Source organism: Cebidichthys violaceus, unplaced genomic scaffold (genome assembly GCF_023349555.1).
Source record: "Cebidichthys violaceus isolate CVI_PGR_0920_01 unplaced genomic scaffold, fCebVio1.0.p SCAF_23, whole genome shotgun sequence".
Lineage (NCBI taxonomy): Eukaryota > Metazoa > Chordata > Actinopteri > Perciformes > Stichaeidae > Cebidichthys > Cebidichthys violaceus.
In genome coordinates, this window is record NW_027176406.1 from 1,702,172 (window position 1) to 1,725,083 (window position 22,912).

Here is a 22,912-nt window from a genome sequence, read left to right on the forward strand (position 1 = left end):
ATCAGGGTTATTTTGTCAGACTTTAGTAAAGCGCCCTTCAGAGACTCAGAAGACATTATACAAATACTATTTTTACAGGCTGAGTAGTGATCGTCCTGAAGAGTAAACTGTTAACAAATTATATTAAATAAAAGTGGCCCCTTTAAGTTGATGGTATATTACTCCTTTAATATTATTACAAGAGTTGTAGGACTCCTGCTGGGAGTCATGGTATTTAGTGCTACTTGTGTGTGCTGTGATGATTTTAATATCTTTAAGGGGACTGTGGTGATTTTGCACAATGATCCAGCATCATCTTATAGCTCCGGTAAATGATGCGGTGATCTCATTGAGCTTTACCGTATTTCAACACCGTGTACTTCTCCGGTAGCCCGCTCTTACCGGGACCCGCGTTACGGTATCACTTTAACAAATGTAACACGGGATGTAAAACAGCACTTTTCCCGTAAGGAGGAGGTTATCGCAGCAATTCAGGACAAAATAAACACACCAATCACATGACTTGTTATCTGCCCGGATACTAGGGTAGCGGAGTGGGGATCTGAGGATGGAGCGGCGAGAAAAAAACCTCAAAAAAAAAGAAACACAACAACACGGCAGGACTGATCACGGCGCTCACTCCCACCCACATGTGATGACTCACGCATGACTCACCAAACGTGACGGTAAGAAGACCAGAGCCACTTCTCTGGAATAATAACAGAGAAAGTGGAAAAAAACACAGCAGGGTAACTTACAGGCTCATACCGGGAATCCATGCGTTTGTGATTTACTCCCCTCCGCCATGGGGGGGGGGTCTGTTACAGAGGCAGCACTTCTGGGAAAATAAAACCACTCAAATCCTGCAGTTAAACATCAAAGCTTCAAACTTTGTCCGACAGGCTTCTTATCTGAACATGTATGTGCACTTTTTAAAGGCCTGTTTAATGCAGCAGACCTGTTATCAGTCACCATTTAGTGTCAGTCAGACCACAGTGAGCATGTCAGCAGGGAAGAGTTGTGAGCTTCCACTACAGTCAGAGGGAAGTATTGTTACTCCACAGCTGTAGCTACTGGTTACTTTACAGAGTACAATTGAACCTGCTGTCATATAAAATGCGTTTTAAACTACTAATCATAGTTGAAATTGGAAGCAATAGGACCGGCTAGTGCAGTAAAGTGCTACTTAATAGTAATAATAATAATAATAATAATCTTGCAATGGCATTAATGTATAATGATACTCACATAAGTACTTCTACTTTTGTACTTTTCTTGAAGTATCATTTTGAAAGCTGGACTTTTACTTGCAACAAAGTATTTCTACAGTGTGAAATAACTTCTTTTACCTAATTAAAGATACGTAATGCAAGTATTTTTACAACTGGTCAGGACAGGAAATATGATCGTATAAGCCCTTTTTTGGTCCATTTTGAACATACGAAACTACAGTAACAATAATTTCAGCTAAATAGGTTGATCAAAAATACATCAGGCACAAAGGTTTTCTTCACATTACTGATTACATTTACTATGTACAGCAGCAAGAAAGACGTTTTGAGTTTAGTTTCTCTCCTAAGTTGAGCTGGATGAAAGTTTAAAGACTCAAGATGAAACCAAAACCAGTGGAGAGAGAAATACCAAAGGCCGAAACCAGAATGCAGAACATCCACCCCAGTCATGACTGTAAAGATATAAATAACCAAGTCACTGTACATTTATGTTTATTAGCATCAATATTAAAATAGAAATCCTTGGTACTGACAATTCCTCAGACTACAGATAGAGAACAAATGTCTTTTGCACTCATTATTTTCACAATGTAAAAACATTTTATTTGACAAGAGCACTTTAAAGAAAATCAACAAATGTAAAACACCAGGTTACTCAAAGTGAACATATTGGCAGCAACACACTTTGATCTCCACAACGGCTGCTCAGAAACCCACGACAGACGTCACGGAGAATACTTCCTTATTTTATAGTCTATGGATGGAATCACAACAGTCGTGACGCCGCATTCAGCCGGGGGGCGTTAAGTAGTATCCTACTACTTCTGCCCCCCCCCCCCGCTTGGACCACACACCCTTCTTTGAACTCAACCTCCTCAACGGTGACAAAGTCTGTCCACAGCAACACACACACACACACACACACACACACACACACACACACACACACACACACACACACACACACTGTCACGGCTAGTAATTATTAAGAAACTGTGTGCAAATCCGTTTTCTTTAAAATACACATTTATTCATGACAGACAGCAGTGCTTCTGTAGCAGAAGAACCCTTTTAGAATAACCAGCTGAGCAAAATTGGGTTACTTTGGTTACATATGCCGAAAAGGATTAAAACTAGTTCTACTTCTCAATGTAGTCCTCTTTACGAATACTGCACTAATAAGTTAAATATTTTGGGAAATACACTTTTAAATTTAAAAGTCCGGCATAAAATCTCATCCTGTGAATCTTTAGTCTTTCAGTCTTTATGCTAAGCTAAGCTAACTGCTAGTTGTAGCGTCATATTTACTGTACAGACAGACCACAGAGTGGTATCAACCTTCTCATCTCACTCTTGGCGAGAGAGCAAAATAAGTGCATTTCCTAAAATGTTGATACTAAAAGTTAAGTGGACCCCAAAATGACCCCTAACTTTCCTCCCAGGGGCCAGAAAAGATCCGTCAGTCTTGAACAACCTCACTGCAGATCTGAGGAGAACTGAGAAATGAGAGCAACAGAGAGAAAGGGACCTGAGACACAAAATGTCCCGGACATTGCCCGTTTTGTATAACAGAGTTGTCATTGTGCTGAACGACTGTGACTGGGTAAAACAATTTCTGATTTCCTTTGAGCCGGAGTCATTGCGTGACTTTAGTCTTGTGCTCAAAGCTGTTTTTGACTTTACAGGAAGCATACGGGGTCTTGTTTGTATTCTTATACACCAGAAGAAGAGGTCCACCCTCTGTGAAGAGGTACTTACAATCCGAGGTGCTGCATATTTGAAAAATAAAATCTCCAGTGTCTTAAAGCGGCAGTCACCGCTGGGGGCAGGTGACTCGGGTGTGTCCCGGCATGTGGCAGATGCCGCAGGTGCGAGGTTTCCTAGCAGCTGGAGGTTTGTTGGCGGTGGCCTCTCCCATGGTCCTCCTCCCCTTCTTCCCTGCGTCTCCATCACCATTAAACCCACCACCAAACACACCTGACACGGGGGGGAACAGAGAGCAGGCGCAACACGATTAGAGATCGCTGCATGACGAGCAGAAGATGACTCCACATCAACCTGCTAAGTGGATGCCTCAAGGTCTCCGTGGAAGTGTTTGTGAGTCGTGACAGCTTTTCTTATCATTAAATAAAGACGGAGGTGAGGAGGATCTCGCTCTCTCTGGTGTTTCATCTCTGTACATCTTTGATGCTTTGCTAGCAGTGAGATGTTTTGAATAAACAGTGTTGACGAGCGTACACAAAGCATTAGATGAGTCCAGGCTCACGGTGTCAATCATCTGACTGTCAGATTAATGCAGTCAAGAGATTTAACTGAGAGAAATCAAACAAAAAGTCTATGTAATGTATCGTACATGTCAATGTATTATTGGCTGTTCTTCCCTTTTATTTTGACTTGCTTGTGATACAAAGGAAAGAGAAAATGGACAGAAACATTTGAAGATGGATTTTCTCAAAGTCCCCTTTTAAACAGCACAGCTGATAGTAACAGAAACCAAAACTCTAATTTTGCACTGTGACAGGCGACTATATTCCTTTATGCAACAAAGGTGTAATAGTTATTTATTTTTAATAGTAAATATCGGCCGATAGTGACCCGTGAATGATCCATAGGAACCCATTTAACCTAATGATGGCGCTAGAGGAGGGTTGAGGGATCCTCAATTCATCCTGGGGGGCGAATTAATGTCTGTACTGGACTTCAATAAATCACTTTCTAATAGTGATGGTTCAGTCTGGACCAAGGTGGTGGACCCCCTGCCCCCCCCCTACTAGCATAGCTAAAAATGTCTCATTCAAAGGATATTAATTTCAGGCATCAGGGTAATAAAGAGAAGAACATTTTAAAAGCAGTGTTAATTTTGGATTAGTGTGTGTGTGTGTGTGTGTGTGTGTGTGTGTGTGTGTGTGTGAGCCTTGCCTGGTGGAGGTTCGTTCTCATCGGCCCACAGGAAGAAGCCACACTGCTGGTCTCTTGGTTTCCCGCAAGTGTGGAACATCCGGCCCTTGTTTGGACCGTCCTTCTGCACCGTGCGCATCACCGCTGCCTCGTTACAGTTACACATCATCTGTCCCGCATGTCCTCCTGCACCCCCCGCCTGCCCTCCTCCTCCTCCTCCTCCTCCAGGGGTGTTCCTGAACCCCACGGAGAGCCTCGGTGGGGCTTGCAGCGGAGGACCTCGACCCTGCGGCTCTCCCTGCTGACTCGGCTGATCCGCCCACAGAAAGAAGTTGCAGCTCCCGGCGTTGCACTTGTAGAACTGCCGACCTTGGTTGGGGCCGTCTTTGCGCACGGTGAGGAGGACCGCGTCCTGACCACAGTTACACACGACAGCATCGCTGCTGCTGTACACACCGCCACCACCGCCACCCGCTGGAGGTCGTGGCTGCGGGGTCCAGGAGGGGACCGGGGGAAGGGACGGTCGAGGATTTGACCTTGGGGGTCCAGGGTGCTCTGGTCTGGGGGGCCTTGGAGCTGGTGGACGAGGATCATCTCCTCTTCCTCCCCCTCCTCCACCACCCCCTCCCCCACCCCCTCCACCCACACCACCTCCTCCTGCCCGAAGGTACTTCAGGTCCAGCACCTCTCTGAGCGTCTCGTCACATCCACCGATGCAGCCAACGAACTCTAAAGGCATCATGGGAGGGAGGCTGCCCCTGCGAAACTTGAACTTTAACCTGAGGAGTGTCCGACACACAGGAAACAAATGTTAAAGAACCTCAGTATTCACACATGTGATGAAAGAGTGCTACTATTATTCTTCACTGACTGCAGTTTTGAAGGAAATATTTAATTAATTGTAAGAAAAGTTATATATCATTACTCAACACACACACCCACAGTACACAAAATCAACACTGTGTGTGTGTGTGTGTGTGTGTGTGTGTGTACAAAGAAAAAGCAGCTTCTCAGAAAGCGGTTGAAGGATCCTGCCCTTCTAAATGTGTGTACAACAAAAGTTTGAATAATGCAGCAGGTTGCTGTAGCGACCGGTGAGGAGGCCGAGGGAGGAGAGAGTTTATTAATGCACACATCTGCTGTTAACAGTTACACAACACGCTGAAATCTGATTAAAAAAAAACCTGTTATATTTTCTTAGAGTAAGGGCTGCAGTTCAACTTTGAGCTCCGTACCAGATCGGTTGCTATGGAAACAGATGCTGGTGTGGAGCTCTTTGGCTCGATGCTCGTGAGGGCGCCCTAGATCTGTGCTGAGCCGAGGCACGTGCTCAAGGGGTTAACGCCCACTTGTGTAAACGAGAATTTGGACAAGTTTCTTGCACTGCTGAAGCCACCAAGAGCCTCATCTGCTGTTTGTTGTTGTGTTTGCACGGGAAGCAGCGCCTACACACACACACACACACACACACACCTCATTGATCTAAGAAATGAAAGCTGTGTGTTGTAGGTAAACAAGGAAACAGGGAACTTTCTTTTTACTGTTTTTATGGTCTAATTTTTTATTTATTTTTTATTCTTGTGAAGCACTTCGTGATCGTGCTCTATGAAAGGTGCTATATAAAATAAACTTGACTTACTCACCAAACAGATAATCGTTGTTACATACAGATGAGCAATGTAACAGATGTTGTGCGTATACTCATATGGATTCTAGCTAAAGCTAATAGGCAGATTACCTGATTAGGCTTTAAAATAAAGCATAAAGTTGGGGGGACTCAAAAAATATTAAGAGTCAACATGCTGGCAGCTCTCTGAGGCTGCTACTACCTGATGAGTAAATTGAATGTGTTAAACCGGGCTCTAAATTAATTTGGGATGATATCGAAATCCAACACATTACATCTTACAGTGAATCTGTAAATCTCTAAATCTGCTCCTCTAATGTTTCACAATTCATCTGATTTGCTAAATATCTGAACATAAACTGATGTGCAAAGCAGTTATGAAAACATGTTATTGTGATCTACTGACAGGTTAAATTATCTTGATCCTAATTATTTTAAGTTTGTAAAGATGTTAAGTAAACAGCGGTCTCGTATAAAATGAATACTTACATGTGAACAGGGTGCGGCTGACAGGTGGGACAGATGCTGTCGTCTCTGCTCACCTCCAGCACCGTGTCGGGGAACCACACTGCAGTCTTGCAGGCTGGGTAGCCCGTGCAGGACAGGTACCTACTGCAGGAGGACAGGCAGAGTCAGAGAGCCTACTGGAACCTTCTTCTAACCCATTTACCGCACACTTTTACAAAACATACTTTACTGTCTTCAAAAATAAAAAAATCTGACAGTCGACTCGCAAAACCTTGAACCTCACCTGTTTCCCTCCCTCTTCTTCTTCAGCACCATGTCCCGCCTGCAGTGAGGGCACTTCCTGACCGGAAGCGGCATCTCCATGTCCTGCTGCTCTACTTCGGCGATCTCCTGAGCTGCTCCCAGATAAGGCGACAGGGCTTCATCTAACCTGAGGCAACAGAAGATGACCTTTTTACCCGGGTCACAACAACCAACAGCCTGCAGTGACTCCAGCACGAGCGTAACTGATCTGTCACTTTAAAACACGACACGGTTCTGCTCATTTGGGTCAGAAATACACAAATCTGCTCCAAGCTGACACACTTTTTCGCCTTCCTGACGGACTCGATGAAGACGGTCTTGTATTTCTGGATGTGGTTCTGCAGCACGTTCTGTTTGTCCTTCCTGCCCTCTGATACCAGCTTCAGGTCAGCCTCCAATTCAGCACGCAGGTTTGGTTTGGACATCTCATATCCCATGGAGTTGTAACCTAAACAAACACACACATTTTTTATTAATAACATAATTGAGTGACGGACAAAGGCGCAAGGGATGCTATCTATGTATTAAGGCCCATTGTGTATTGCGTTATGAAGTGTATGTGTGTGTGTGAGAGAGTGAACTTACCCTCCACCAGTCCCATGCCGAGCTCTCCAGGCAGAAACCTCTGATCGGCTGTTAAGCCCACATACATGCGACTCTTGATGGTCTCGATGTGGTCTGCATGGGTTGCATCGGTGCCTGTAATATACACAGTTCATACAGTTTGAGACAAAACAAAGAACAAATCTACACTTGTGGTCAAAAGTTTACAAACACTTGTAAAGAACATAATGTCATGGCATGTCAAAAGCGAATCATTGACTTGAACAAGTCAGGAAAGTCACTTGGAGCCATTTCAAAGCAGCTGCAGGTCCCAAGAGCAACAGTGCAAACAATTGTTTGTAAGTATAAAGTGCATGGCACTGTTTTGTCACTGCCACGATCAGGAAGAAAACGCAAGCTATCACCTGCTGCTGAGAGAAAATTGGTCAGGAGGGTGAAGAGTCAACCGAGAACCACCAAAAAGCAGATCTGCCAAGAATTAGAAGCTGCTGGAACACAGGTGTCAGTGTCCACAGTCAAGCGTGTTTTGCATCTCCATGGACTGAGAGGCTGCCGTGCAAGAAGGAAGCCCTTGCTCCAAAAGCGGCACCTTAAGGCTCGACTGAAGTTTGCTGCTGATCACGTGGACAAAGATAAGACCTTCTGGAGGAAAGTTCTGTGGTCAGACGAAACAAAAATCGAGCTGTTTGGCCACAATGCCCAGCAATATGTTTGGAGGAGAAAAGGTGAGGCCTTTAACCCCAAGAACACCATGCCTACCGTCAAGCACGGTGGTGGTAGTATTATGCTGTGGGGCTGTTTTGCTGCCAATGGAACTGGTGCTTTACAGAGAGTAAATGGGATAATGAAGAAGGAGGATTACCTTCAAATTCTTCAAGATAACCTAAAATCATCAGCCCGAAGGTTGGGTCTTGGGCGCAGTTAGGTGTTCCAACAGGACAATGACCCCAAACACACATCAAAAGTGGTAATGGAATGGCTAAATCAGGCTAGAATTAGGTTTTAGAATGGCCTTCCCAAAGTCCTGACTTAAATCCCATTGAGAACATGTGGACAATGCTGAAGAAACAAGTCCATGTCAGAAAGCCATCAAATTTAACTGAACTGCACCAATTCTGTCAAGAGGAGTGGTCAAAGATTCAACGAGAAGCTTGCCAGAAGCTTGTGGATGGCTACCAAAAGCGCCTAATTGAAGTGAAAATGGCCAAGGGACATGTAACCAAATATTAGCACTGCTGTATGTATATTTTTGACCCAGCAGATTTGATCACTTTTTCTGTTAACCCATAATAAAGTCATGAAAGAACCAAACTTCATGAATGTTTTTTGTGAAAAAGAAGTATCTGTTCCAATCACTCTATCAGAGAAAAATCAGAGTTGTAGAAATAACGGGGAAAGTCAAGAGAGCCATGACATTATGTTCTTTACAAGTGTATGTAAACTTTTGACCACAACTGTATGTTGATTTGACAAAAGGGTCCCTTTTGTGGGATCCATCAATTACTTGTGAGTGGTTGAAAACACGAATGTTAAAATAAATCTGTGTCATGTCTGTGTGTGTTCACACCGTACCGATGCCGTGCTTCTCCATCAGGGATATGAGGTCGGCTTCAGTGAGCAGCTGCGGAGGACTCGTCTGTCCGTCCACCATCTCGACTGCAGAGGGCCGGAACTGAGAGCCTTGTTCATACACGGGAATCACCTGACAATTACAAAGCAGGTTTACTGGAGGTATCACACACACAACCTTTTCTCTGAGTTTAGTAGTTAAGAAGCCTTTAGATTAGGCTGCCAATTATTTGAATATTTGAGAATTAAGTTCATAGTCTGTTATGACAAAAGCACACACACATATCATACCTTAGCGCTCCACCTGTCATACGGGTAAACGTCCAAGTAGTTCTTTGCAATGATCATAAGTCCCGAGGTGGAGAAGTTCTCCTGGGCGATGTCAATGTCCACCACAGTCTCCTGCCCCAAAGCATCCTGGGATACACAGGCCAGGAAGTGGCGGACAATGAACTCATACACACGTCCTTCATTGCCCTGGACGCAGAAGAAAACAGAAGTGATCCATGAAACTTTTGCATATTGCATGTATTGTTTCCATTGTGTTGTTGAGGAAAAAAAAAGAAATAGTTGAGGGGTATGACAATTACTGTTTGGGCACAGAACGACATGCCACCATTTACCAACAGTGGGTGCATTTTGGTATGATTGTTTACTATGATCAAAAAAGAACATTTTAGTAGAAAAAATGACCCCAGAGGGAAAAAAAACCTCAGATTACGAGAGGAAAAAAAAGGTACATTTGCACAAACTGAGCTCCAGTTTTTGCAGACTTACCTGCAGTCCACCGGAGTACTTGGTGGGGTGTATGGGGGGGTGGGCTTGGTCAGATTTCTTGCCCTGTCGTGGGTTGGGACCCCCAGGCTGCTCAATCACCTGCTGGGCGAACATCCCCCAGACCGGGCTCTGTGTCTGCTGCTCCACCAGGGGCCCGAGAGCCAAGGTTGTGGGGAAAATGTTTGTCTCTGTACGGGGGTAGCTGATATACCTGAGCAGAAAAAAAACAAAAAAAAACAAAACATACAGTCACAAGTCATCTTCACACAGACAAACTAAGAGGGAACTGGAAAAGTGACACCTGATAGACACCACTCTGCCAGATGGTGTCTTTCCGTGTACAAAAATAGGCACAACTTTGAGGTGGTTTAAAAACCAGGTAAACAAAAAAGGCATTTGACTGACACCACAAAGCCTCTATTAAGGAGGCTTCAAGCCAGCTATCTGCCTGAAACAAGTTCAGAGGAAACATCACAACTACTGTGGGATGATAAACTGATAACGGCATTGAGCATATGGTCAGGACAAAGCAATACTTCGCAGTATGAATGCACATTACCTAACACGCACTCACCCCTGGGTATAGAGTTTCTCTGCAATTTTCATGGTCTCTTTGGCGCTTATTCTTAGTTTCCGAGATGCAAGTTTCTCCAGTTCCTGTGGGTCAATGAAGGTAGAGGATTGTTCAGAGTGGGACAAAATATATTTAAAAAAAAAAAACGCTTCCACCTTATGCCATAAACAGGTGTGTTTTGAGATGCAGTGTGTGTACAGTGTGTGTGTGTGTGGCTGCTTGGCTTTGTATTATTACCACAGTGTCCAAAGGCAGCGGTCTCCACTTGCTCTTGGGTTTGCTGGTTACTGAGGTGACTGTTGCTATGGGATCCTGGAAATGAGTGAAAAGGATATTCTGGTGTGTTACTTCCTACATGTGGCTTTTAGCCCATTTCATTTAGGCAGATTCACAACGCACATTTAAAATGTACTGCTGCGTCCTCCAGCTGCAGCAGAAGGTTACACATGTGTGGATGAATTTACAGCAAAGAGTAGACACACACACACACACACACACACACACACACACACACACACACACACACACACACACACACACACACACACACACACACACACACACACACACACACACGGTACTGGTCCATGGTGCCTTTCTAGGTAATATAGGGAAACATCAGCCATCAGTTCATATTATTTAATCAACTACATTATTTGTTTTGGGGGGGGGGGACACACTATGTGTGGGTGGTAATGAGTGTGGCTGAGTTATCAGACTTCATAACAGCATAATAACAATGAATGAAACTGTCATACTTTACTACACTATCATAATTGCTGGTATTAGTTAAAAAGATTTGATGATATTGAGAAATGATTGAGTAATGTTATGACCTGATTTGGCAGACATCACTTGGATTTTCTTAATGGGTTATTTAGGGTTACACATTTTATGCTAAAAACTTTTTTTTAATGTTTGCAGCCTTTGAGACAATGCGACATCTGCAAACTTCTTTTTATGCATCCAATATTTTGTCACTGAAAGTTGCATACTTAAATTCTGTGGTACAAATCGAAGAAGGTAACAGTTGTCTTACTTCTTCTATCTCACTTCTTCAATAATGTTGTGTTTGATGAGGTTAGTTAGTACAGATGTAGAGTGGTTGTCTCCATTTGGTTTTGTACAAACACAGTTTGTCTGTGTTGTGGTTACAGCAGGGCAGCTGGTAGTTGTAAGTAAGTTTAAGCATCATGGCAATTCAAATCATTTTCTACATTAGCATTTTCAGACATCAGGTGCAAATAAAACCAATACAAAAATGAGAAGTATCCTTCAGACCTTCAACCTTCCATTCACAAAAATAAACTAACAAAGTACATGACATAAAATCTATAACATGACATAAAACATACACTTACCTCCATGCAGATCTGGTAGAGCACCAGGCAAGCTGTGTGGTTGAAGAGACGGTTTCTTTTCCAGTTGAACTCTACGGTGTCCTCGTCCACCTCGTGCAGCACTGAGACAAAGACGAACACAAAGAACAGATGGGATGAAGAGGAGCGAGTTAGTATCGGTTAAAGACCTGAATGCTACCAATCCATGCACAGACGAGTTTGTACCTTTGATCTTGTAGAAAGTCTCAGGTATGAAAGCCTGGATGGCTTTGAAACGCTCCACCACAAAGCCCAGAGTGGGAAACTGACAGCTGCCGTATGAGATCAGCTGATTGGCCAGAGACTCTGGAAAGATCTTCTGCAGGCGAAGCGTCTGGAATCGAGTGAAGGACGCACCTGGAGAAGATGAGCACGGGAGAGAGACGGGATCATATTAATATGTGACATTCTTTGAGATAAACAGAGCCAATAGTGTTGTATCATGGAGTGAAGTGAACCATTATCTGTTTAGATGTTCCATAAAGAACCTGCATTTGTGTGTCACTGTCTATTACTATTAGTTTAAGAGTGTTAGCTTACCTATCCGCAAGTCCAGCTCCTGACGGACATCGACAGCATCGCTGACGTTAGCATCTGGCTCAATGAGGGTCTCACAAGCTCTCCGAATGGAGTTAGGGGTGATCTCAGAAAACTTTGCCCGAAATACTTGTAAATTGGGCTTCACTATAAATACATACACAATTTTATCAGAAGCAATTTGTGGACAAACACACAAAACACAACATGTTGTTTTAACTCTTTGGTTTTTGGACAGATAAAGTGAGATATGACGTGTTTAGAGTTTATTGTGTTTGGACAGTGCCAGGCTAGCTGCCTTCCCCTGCTTTCGGTCTCTGTGCTAAACTAAGCTAACCGTATTCTGGCTCCAGCTTTATATTTACCATACAAACATAAAAGAGGTATCAATCTTCTCATCTAATGCTCAGCAGTAAGCGTATTACCCAAATATCAAACTATTCCTTTAAAAAGGAGTTTAGAGATGCCCGGTCAGTTGTGGCCACATAACAACAACAACAACACATATTACTATCATACCTGCTTTGCAGACATCTATGACTTCAAAGCCAATGTTTTCTCCCTCTCTGTCACAATCAGTCCAGATGACTAAGGCCTGGCACTGCCTCGCCTCTTTCTCCAGTGTCCGCTAGAGAGACAACAAAAGAAAGAGAAAGTCTATTTCTAGTATCCATATTCATCATGATTTCCTCTCAATGAAAATGGTGCCCTCCTACTGCAGAGAGAGGAAAAGGAAAATAAAGTACATCGTCTGCTGCCAACTGGCTCGACAAAAATGGTACATCCTGGTTTTATACATGTATAGTAAAAAGTTATTGAAGCAAAAAGAAATAAATGGTATTGGGTTGTGAATAAATCCTGGTCCAAAAACTTAAAACTATCACAATTACCATGACTAATCAACATCCCAATAACATAATGTGGCTACAGAGTGAGTGACAGATCCCATAGGTTAAGACAGTAGTTAAGCATACCTTGATTTGTTTCATGTTATCTGGACAGTGCTTCTCTACCTCAGCATCAAATAACAGCACAGGATTGCAACTGTGCCTGTGGAGAGAAAATGTACAAATATAATCAGTTGTTATGATACCGAGTGATTCTAAATATATACCAAAAAAACAACAATCCAGTTTCAACTTACCATTTCTGGAACTGTGCTTTAAACTCCAGACCCAGTAAATGCCCCGATACTGAAGTCATTGTTACTGTCACATTCTGGACATAATGAAACCAGACAAATGTTAAATACAACACAGAACAGACATACACAAGCATATCTAATTATTCTCTGTATTCACTTACCTGACCAAAGAGATGATATTCATACTCATAGATTTTATTAAACTTTGACATCCCCTCTCTCTAAAATGGGAAAGAAGACAATCAGTACTGGAGAAACCAACGAGTAATAGAAAAATATATCTTTATCATTCCTAACAGTAAACTCTGATTTTGGGAGATTTGGTTAAACTGCCAGGCTATGGAAGAATTTGTATCAATAGTAACATATACAGTGACTTTATATATATGGGCGTGACTAACAATAACATGATCTGCTGGGGGTATTGTATAGTCTGTGAGAAGACATGACTAACCCTCCTGGACGTGCCGCCGGACATGATCTCTGAGATGCCTTTGGCAGCATCGTTCTTCTCGGCCACGCAGAGGACCCGCTTGATCTGAGCACGGCTCCGGATCATGTCTGCCTGCTGCGGTGTGCCCGGACACCGGTCACTCTGCGCCGCACAGAAACCCCTCCGTTGGACCCCTAGCCGCTGTAATCCAGATCGAAGCAGAGATCTCCTGAGGAGGTGCACTAGCATACCTGTCCGCTCTCACATGAAGAAGCCGGTCCTCCAGAGAGCCTTCTAGCATGTTAGCTAACGTAGCTAGCTAAAGCCATGGTATCTGCTTCACAAAACTTTAAAAATAGTACAAAAAGTAGTCACCGGCTGACAAACTTCACCCCAACGACTTTAATAGAGGAAAAAATATTAAAACAATTTTGTCGAAGCCAATTAAAAAATGCTAATTAAAAAATATGAGGAGCAACATCGACCTCTGGTTTTGTTTACAAATTCCGCGCTCGAGTCGCCTGTCAAGTATTGCCGTAATCAAGGTCGTAATACTGTCGTAAAATCCTGGAACCACCGAAACGTCTGAAAAAAAAGGTTAATATTAATAATAGCACAATAATTGCATTTAAGTTCCAGTTGTGGCGTATATGTATTATTAATACATCATTAATAATAACAATTATAGCGTAAATGTTAGTGCTACGTTATATTAATGTTAAATCGAAAATTAAAATACACCCTAAATCAGAATTAGCATTTTGACATTTTAACGGCACTGAGATTATATCCTAAAACAAATGGCACGTGTGCGTTACACATTTTTGTTTGCAATTTTAGACATTGTAATTAGATCCAATAGGCCTAAATTCAAATTTGACTACTTTCTTGTCAAATAAATAAATAAACAATTCACTATTTCTCCAACAAAATAGTATTCCTGGCAGCATGGACAGAGTTCGGTAAATTGCCCTGGTGTTATACTTTTTTTTTAATTTAACAGGTCCATCATTTCCTAATAATTTTGTTGAAAGTAATTATTACTTTCTTCAGTCTGTGAAATACATGTTGAGACTGATTTTTAAGGAAGAGATTGTTGAGTACATAAACTATTTTTGATTTCTAAAGGGATTTCAAGACACATGCAAATACTCCATTTAAGTAAAACTTACAGAACATACAACCGAACAGCTACCCAAGTATAGTTTATGCCAAAAATCTAAATAACCAAACATTTTGAGATGTTTGAACTGCCTCATGACCTCCGTATTCCTAAAATCCTCGCTATGGCTTTCCTAAAAAATGCACAACTGTGCCCCTAAACTGGAAAATTGACAATGAGTTACTTTAAAGGCTCATTGATCTTTTCGATCATCATATGAACGTGCTTGCGTTCGTCAAAGACAAAATATGTTAAATTTCTGTTTTAGGGTGGAACTTCCCCAGATGAGGAGGCGGATTGGTCACCTGACAAGACTACAACCAGCTGGGTAAACATGGCGTCTGTCTCTGGATGTGGGAATTACGTGTAGCGCTTCTGTCTGTTAACGGTGTCTCTGTCGCACCAACGTCCTGAACACAGTGGCGTGCTGGAGACGACGCATGGAGACATGAGGGGGAGACGGACAGAGGCGCTTTACTGATGCTGCTGATATTTCTCTCTCAGTGCACAGATTGAATGGTCTGATGCCTCCCCGGACCTCCTGATCGGCGCGAGATAATTGCTTTTGTTAACAGAGACACTGATTTGTGTTTCTGTCGAGGTGTCTACTTTTATTTTATCTGACTAATATCAAGGCTCTTGTTTGATGGACTAGGGGTGGAGCTACATTTTGGGCCCACTCTGCTCTGGGACCCCCTTTTTCTTTTTAAATGACATAATCAGGCTTGATTTTTATGTGGACCCTCTCCATCTCTGGACCCCCTGGGATCTCCATCTCTTTTAACCTCACACAACAAATGGGCAGCAGAATGGTCAATCTGATTACACTTCATGTGGTTGCCCTCCATCACTGTGCTCTGACAGCTGGTTTATGACTGCTGGTCGTGCTGCACTGTGTGTCGTGTTTCTCATGCCTTGCTCAACAACACCACTATGATAGGCTCACCTGACGTGGTGGCGTTCACTAAAGAGGACGAGTATGGGCAGACAACTCCGGACCCCTGGGCTCTCCCTGAGGAGTTCTCTATCCCTCTCCATCCACTGGCCGACTCAAACCCCTGGGCCAAGACCTCCTATGCCAAGTTCACCAAAGACTTCATCCTCATCTCTGAGTTCTCTGAGCAGGTGGGCCCTCAGCCTCTCCTCACCATCCCAGATGAGCCCAAGGTCTGCGGCACCTTCGATCTCAACTATTTCTCCCTGCGCATCATGTCAGTGGACTACCAGGCCTCTTTTGTGGGACATCCACCTGGCAGTGGCTACCCCAGGCTCAGTTTTGTGGAGGACTCAAGGGTGGTGCTGGGCGACTCAAAGGAGGGGGCGTTCGCCTACGTCCACCACCTTACCCTTTACGACCTGGAGGCGAGGGGCTTTGTGCGACCGTTCTGTATGGCGTATGTGTCTGCAGATGAGAGGAAGATCATGCTGCAGTTTCAGGAGCTGTCGCTCCGCTTCTCACAGGCCTCTGAGTGTCTGAAGGCCGGGAACAGGAGAGCATTTGCCAAGGAACTCCAGAGGAAGCTCCGAGACCTGGAGTAAGAACTTTTAAACTACTAAAACATATCTGATATAATCTCAAAGCTTTTGTTCAGTCGTTTAGGTAAAGGGTAGTAAACAGAATAATCTTTTGTAATTGCAGGGCTTGATTATTCAGTTAGGGGCCCTGGAGCAAATATTTGCTGTTGGCCCCTTATAGACTCCTCACCTACTTCTCTCTGTTTATTGCCCATGTACATAGTTCCCATTAAGTAGAGTACTCACAGAAGACTGTACATACCAGTTTGATAATGTGCCCAGACACCCAGAGACCAACCATGGCTCCTATATTGGAAAAAAAACACCAGACTCCAAGGTTTCTGTGTGTCAGTTAGTTTGCGGTAATTTGATTAAACGCAGCTTTATCAGCTTTATAGGCATCATGTGAGCACACCATAAACTAGTAGGGCATTCCGTCTTTGATTTTTTTTTTTTTCGATTATTGGACGGCTAACAAAAAAGGTTATCCACAATTTTAATACTTTTGGTCCAGAAAGAATAAATAGGCAAATGGGGGTAATTTTTGTCCTTACGTTTTAACACTCTGTCATATAGGTCAACACATTTTTTAAATCGAAAGGGTTGAGATCAGAAAGGGATTGAATCCTGATGCCCCTAAAATAATAAAGCTTTAAAATAAGATTTTGACACAGGGTACTTCTATCGGTCAGGGTTCCACGATCCTGTTCACGATGGCAATGGTAACATCCTGATAATGCTGTTAACCATGTTCGCCATGCTGGTTGCGTGTCAGCATGCCAACATTCACTAATGGTCGCAAAACAGTAAGTACAGCTGAGGCTGATGGGAATGTAAGATAGGATAAAATGAGATAAGATAATCCTTTATTAGTCCCACAGCGGGGACATTTACAGGATTACAGCAGCATATAGTATAATGTCATTAGTATTGTGGGTTTGTGGTCATAAACTAAACCAAAGTATTGATTATTTCAATCTGATGTTGGAGAAAGATGTTAGAATTCATAGAAGACATTTCACTCAAAACCACAAGTGTGATCGGGACCCTGTACCTGTGTTTTCTTGCCCTCAGGTACACTCACTCCGTGCTGCAGAGGGAGGAAGGCCTGCAGAGGGAGGCGGGGCCTCAGTGCATGTACTCCGCTCATGCTGTGGAGAAGGCCAATGAGCTTGCAAATGTGGAAAAGAGCATCTACGAACACAGAGACCTGCTGAGACAGATCAGCTCCTACCATCACCGCCCTCGCAGAGATCCTAACGCTGTCACCTGCCAGAAGTGTGTCACCAAGTGCTTAAGTGAGTGCGAGCAGCTGTTAGCCAAATACGCCAAGCTCGCCAACCCCTTCAGTTACACCGACAAACAGGGCAAGAGGAAGGAAGGGCAGGGTCAGGTTGACGATGAAGGAGGTGGAGAAGAAGTGGACGAGGAGGAAGACGAGGGCGTAAAGCGCAGGCCGTCTTACACGCCACAGCTGATCAAAGCTAAGTCGGCAAAATGCTTCGACAAGCGCCTGAAGACCCTGCAGGAGCTGTGTGACAATCCTTTCTACGAGGCCACCGTGGACCTCCTGAAGGAGACGGAGAGGAGTTTCCGGGGCGACCTGTGTTACCTGCACACACGCCGCCTGGACAAGGCACTGCGCAGGAAACAGAGAGTTACCAACTTCCTGTTTGAAGAGGACCTCGGAGATGATGATGAGGATGAAGAGGGAACACTAAGACCATTCTGTGCTGTGAACCATGCTGTAGATACCTTTACACTATTAAATCCACCTCCTATTGTGCTAGGACCAGAACCTCTAGAGCTCGATGCTCTGGAGCCTCCAGATCCTCTAGACCCAGCCTCTGTGACCAGCCACACTCAGGAGAGTGAGCTTGGGCTTGTGGAGAGCCATCTGGAGTCCTCCCCCTCAGACCAGACTCTGGAGACCCAGGGGAGCTCAGAGGAGACCAAAGGAAGCTTTAGCAGCGATAAGAGCGGGACGGGTCCAGCAGAGAGGCAACAGAATCTGGCTTGTATGAAGTCAGAGGCTCCTGATCCGGATTCTGACTTGACCCCTGACCCTGACCCGGGCCATAACACTGACCTGGAGAGGGAGAGCAGCAGTGAAGACATGGAGACCACTGCTGGGGAGGACGATGGAGATGGGACACCTGTGTCCTTGCTGGAGGTGGTGTCTGAGCTGGAGGCCAGCAGAGAGGATGACTGTGATGGAGTAACTGATGGGGCTTGTGAGATGCAGTCTGACTTGTTGGTTCCTTTGGACACAGCGTGCTGTATGGCCCAAGAGGGTTTCCTTTATGAGGCTTCTGCCCCAGAGGCGGTGCCTCGTCTTGGCCAAAGCTCCCACCTACAGCCCTGTGAAACCCTAGTGGTCAACCAGGAGCCCCAGGCCCTGCTTCATCTCCAGGACGACTATGCGGTTGGTGTGGGGTCCCCAAGCTCAGAAAGTCCTGCAGCTAGCCTGGAGCTGCCTGTGGGGCTCCTTGGAGATGCAGTTTCCCGAACCTCAGCGGAGGATGGGTTTGACTGTACCATGAGTGCTTCTACGGGGTCTGATCGGGCTGCCTCACCTCTGGGCTACGGGGGGGTTGTGACCCTGCGTCAGAGGAAGAAGGCTGGACAGGGAGCCTTGAGGTTTGTCCGACAGTACCCCTTTGCCATGCAAGCTCTGTGGTGTCTGCTGAGCGGCAGAACCCTGGTGGTGCTCGGGGCAGACGAGGGGATAGTCCGCCGACTGGTTGCTGCTCTGGCCCTTTTTGTGCCTGGTCCTGGGAAGTGTGGAGAGAGGGTTCAAGCCTGGCTGTCCTGCCCCTTCACCCTTACTGACCTGCAGAGGTGGAAACTTGTTGGATTGCAAAGGTATTTACAATTTGCATTTCTATTTAAAGCATTTCAGTTTATACAAATAAAGATGACATATGGTGTTCCTATCATACATTTAATAAAAGAACATTGAGCTTGATGCTCACAGATCTTATGGAGTCTCCATCAATGTGAAGTTTGAAAATAACGGTTTATTCCTGCTTGTAGTTTGTATCACACCTTACTAAACTGCTACTCATCTGGTCTGACTCAGTCCTCGATGACTCACACAACCAACTATTCAACTCATAAACCTTCAGCCTCACATCTGTCCTTGAACTTCATTTCCATTTCTATTCATCTTTCCTACGACAGAATGGGAATTACAATATTTAACATTTAGAGAGGAGGTCTTAGCTTCGTGAACCCACGTCTTTGTTGAGAGAGTCAGGGGGACGAGGTCTAGCCGTATTCAAAATGTACCGATGTGAGTCGTGACACGTCAAACCGGATTTTCTTCCTCTTTACACTCTCACCTTATTAATGTAGGCCATATATGCAGACAAATCTGTGTATTTGTACAGAATATTATCAATTTAGTTGTTGTACAATTACTACACAAACATTCAAAGCCAAACATTTTAATTAAAATTTCTGTGTAGAACTCCAGACACCAGACAATTGCTGTTTATACAGGGCCAGCTGTAACATACAAATTGAATGATTAAACGTATGTTTGTGTATAAGCTTTCTTCACTAGGCATCAATCACCGGTATGTGTCTGTCTGTCCCTCACAGAGTAGCGTCTCCTGTGGGTTCCAGCATGCTTTACTCACTCTCCCGGTACAGTCGCTACATCTCCATCCTGGATGCCGACCAGAAGACCTTACGCTGTCCGTCATATCGTGGTCAACTCCTTGCTAAAATAGCCGACCACCGCACCTACATCCGCCGCGGTTCCACCTACTTCCTCCATTTACAGAGCACGCTCTGTCACCTGGCAGCCAAGGCCTTCCTGTTCACCTTCACCCACCACCTCCACCTGCCGGTCAGCTCCACGGAGGGGCCCGAGGTTGTGGAGGGCCGACGCCTCTGCTTCCTGCAGGAGCAGCTGGGGCTGGGAGAAGAGGACAGCCAGATACTGCTCTACCTCAGCCAGCTCATCACTCAGCAGTACCTGCAGCCGGCCGCCAGGAGCAGAGCAGCAGCAACTTGTTTTAGTTTTAACTACACCACCAGCGTTTTATACAAAATCTGATATCGTATTGGGACGAGGATTTTCCACATACGTTTTAGCAAAAGTCATCTTTGACCCACGGTTTTGAATGGACCAAAGGCGATCTTAATGAGGTCCACGGCCATTTTAGTTTCAGGACACAGTTCTGCACTGGTTATTGTTTTATCTGTCGTCTTCTTCGGTCTTTCTCTTTCCCCTGTGTGAAGGAAAAAGGATTCCGAGTGCGTTGTGAATGTCACTGAGCGGTTCACTTTGCCTGTGTTTGGTCCGGAGCACGTTGACACTCACAAACACACATAACGGAGCAGACGAAGGTCGCTTCTACTTATTGTCCTATGAGTCATTTGTGTGTGTATCGCTTGCGCTGGCTTGTTTAAGGTCAGTCTCCACCCCTCTCCTCACCGCACACACGCACACACACACACACACACACGCACACTTCACACACGCGCACACGCACACACTCTCAAGCCAACATAGCTGTCTGTGTATTGTCAGTGCTGGTCTGACCTCTGCCAGCTCGCTAACAGGTTAAATCGCAGCTCTGTGATAACGCCTTCCAATCACTGAGCCTGTTTGTCAGCCATGATATCACCTCAGCTATGTATAAACATGTTTTTCAACCAACTCACATATGCTGACATTTTCTGCCTGTGGAGAACAGACGTCTCTCTGAATGTGTCTGTGAAACCTTCTGAGCACTGCGCAGGCTTGTTGCAGCTGGTTTTGTGACATGCCACTCTCCCTCTTTGAGAACTACACAACTTCCAAAGGCCAAAACATTTTTTTTTTTAATATTTCTTTTGTGAATCAATTTGAACCCCACATTCCTGCAGTTATCTCTTTCACGTTGTTGGATTGTAGCTCAGTAGATTTGACTATTGAGAGCATGGAGTAAACATTCCCAGCTTTCAGGTTGCGATGCATGAGGAAGTGTATTTGCTGTGTGAATTATAGATCCGGTCGGCCCCACGTGATATTTGCATGTCCAGAAACAATGTCACCGCGATACATACTCACCCATGTTGGGCCAGCGGCAGCCAAAACCTGTCACTATAATGTGCTGGCGAGCATTTTCATGGATATTACTCACACGATCCGGAACATTTTAAAGCTACTTAACCTAAATGTATTGAATTTCACTGTTGTCTTAAAGTTGTGTGAGGGTGTTGTGGTGTCAGCATGAGACTGTCTTGTGCCAGGGTGAATCGCCTTAGTGATAATATTTCTGTTTTGTTGTGTATTTGGGTCAACTGACTCGGAGAAGATGCTGAACAGTTTGAGGAGAAGTTGCTGAGACAGTGATGTTGTGTTTGTGGAGATGTTACAATGGGGGAAAAAATTATTTCCTGTGCCATCAAAAGCAAAACTCTAAGCTTGACGCTTGAATTAGGACAGTTTCCTATTATTTATTTTCTTCTGAACAACCCTTGTTGGATGTGTGATATGAACAAAACTCAACTGTATTTATTTCTTTTTGGACAAATGGTGGATTATGACCATCATGCTGAGAATGCCCAGATTTTCTCTTTGGAGGATGTTGGAGAATTTCACAGTTTGGTGATCTTTTAAGGGCTCATGGGCCAGTGAGACGACACTGAACAAGCGTCTCTGATAGTATTTTAGATTTTACTGTTCCTAATTCTGTGGCGTCAGTGATGGAGCTGTAATTCTGTATCTAGAATGGTAACTGTACTTGTGACTGCATGGTCAGAGTTTTAATGTGAAAGGTCAAACAACGTTGGACCATGGCTTCCTGCTACGAACAAGACAATTTTTTTTTAATGGCATACACTTTTAACTAACAGCAACGTCACATTAATTCCAGCTAATATATTATTTTTTTTTTTGACACAGGTTATCACTTTTTATTTTTTAACTGCTTGAATAACACATTTTACTGGTAAGTTGTTCCTTTTTTTTTTTTTTAAAGATGTTGTCCCTCTAATGCAAAAAGGTGAATGTAATCTGAATAAGCCATACCACAGTGTGCTTAACACGTCGTCACTCAGTGTCCTTATGTTGCCACATCATGCCCACCTTTTGTATCCCATCACGAGGGAGTGTCTCGCTCACATCAGCCCTGTGAGACGTCACTGTTCCCACTGATTTTAAAGAAGCACGTTGTGAATGTCTTGATGCTTTTATGTAAATGTTGATATTCATTTATTCCATTAAATTATTTGAATCCATTTTATTTTTGCGTGGATTGATGGGTGACACAGGAGTTAGGCGAATATGGCTTTGGGTTACTGGATCATCATTTAACGCCAAACACTCCAACAGCCGTGTCTGTGTGACTCGCTTTAGCGCTGACGGATGTGCGAGCAATGGAGGTGTCGTGAATAATTAATGTTCATCTGTGAAAACAACTAATGGCCCTGCAGGAGCAGGAGCAGGAGCAGCAGAAGGCAAGGTGGTGGACTGAAGGAGAAAGTAGCAGTAAATTAATGATACAAGAACATGTTTGCAGCAATATTAAAATGTCATGCAGGGACAGAGTGAGTAGCTGTGTGTCCCTCATAATGCAAACAAGTGGGCTTTTCCCACTTCAGCCTTTAATAACAATTCAAACAACCTGATCATACTATAGATATCTTAGATGACAAGACTCATGTAAGAAAACTTGTCACTATGACAACCTTTTTACTTTGTCTTGAGTACTTATTGTAACATGATTAATTACAAATATACTGAATAAGAGCC

The 22,912-nt window shown here is 44.1% G+C and overlaps 2 protein-coding genes across 2 annotated transcripts; one reads left to right on the forward strand and one right to left on the reverse strand.

Moving 5' to 3' along the window:
* Window positions 1–1,676: 1,676 nt before the first annotated feature.
* On the reverse strand, window positions 1,677–14,111 carry top3a (DNA topoisomerase III alpha). Its single transcript, XM_068718880.1, has 19 exons — window positions 13,506–14,111; window positions 13,213–13,272; window positions 13,052–13,125; window positions 12,882–12,957; window positions 12,427–12,535; window positions 11,911–12,054; window positions 11,557–11,727; window positions 11,353–11,453; window positions 10,229–10,303; window positions 9,992–10,074; window positions 9,418–9,628; window positions 8,932–9,117; window positions 8,644–8,773; window positions 7,093–7,206; window positions 6,790–6,955; window positions 6,488–6,634; window positions 6,226–6,348; window positions 4,131–4,888; window positions 1,677–3,188 (listed from the first exon to the last, which is right to left on the reverse strand). Exons 1-19 carry the CDS (start codon window positions 13,731–13,733, stop codon window positions 3,025–3,027), a joined length of 3,120 nt encoding a protein of 1,039 aa, XP_068574981.1. The 5' UTR covers window positions 13,734–14,111; the 3' UTR covers window positions 1,677–3,024.
* Window positions 14,112–14,984: 873 nt separating this feature from the next.
* On the forward strand, window positions 14,985–22,398 carry smcr8a (Smith-Magenis syndrome chromosome region, candidate 8a). The gene is made up of 3 exons (XM_068718924.1): window positions 14,985–16,181; window positions 17,236–19,026; window positions 19,768–22,398. Exons 1-3 carry the CDS (start codon window positions 15,580–15,582, stop codon window positions 20,225–20,227), a joined length of 2,853 nt encoding a protein of 950 aa, XP_068575025.1. The 5' UTR covers window positions 14,985–15,579; the 3' UTR covers window positions 20,228–22,398.
* The last annotated feature ends 514 nt before the right edge of the window (window positions 22,399–22,912 follow it).

Coding starts and splice junctions, on each gene's coding strand:
- top3a (XM_068718880.1), bottom strand. CDS start 13,733: ATGCTAGTGCACCTCCTCAGGAGATCTCTGCTTCGATCTGGATTACAG. Junction 12,958..13,051: donor AAAGCACAGTTCCAGAAATG/GTAAGTTGAAAC, acceptor TTCTCTCCACAG/GCACAGTTGCAATCCTGTGC. Junction 6,956..7,092: donor CGGCATGGGACTGGTGGAGG/GTAAGTTCACTC, acceptor GTGTTTGTTTAG/GTTACAACTCCATGGGATAT.
- smcr8a (XM_068718924.1), top strand. CDS start 15,580: ATGATAGGCTCACCTGACGTGGTGGCGTTCACTAAAGAGGACGAGTAT. Junction 16,182..17,235: donor AGGAAGCTCCGAGACCTGGA/GTAAGAACTTTT, acceptor TCTTGCCCTCAG/GTACACTCACTCCGTGCTGC. Junction 19,027..19,767: donor AAACTTGTTGGATTGCAAAG/GTATTTACAATT, acceptor TGTCCCTCACAG/AGTAGCGTCTCCTGTGGGTT.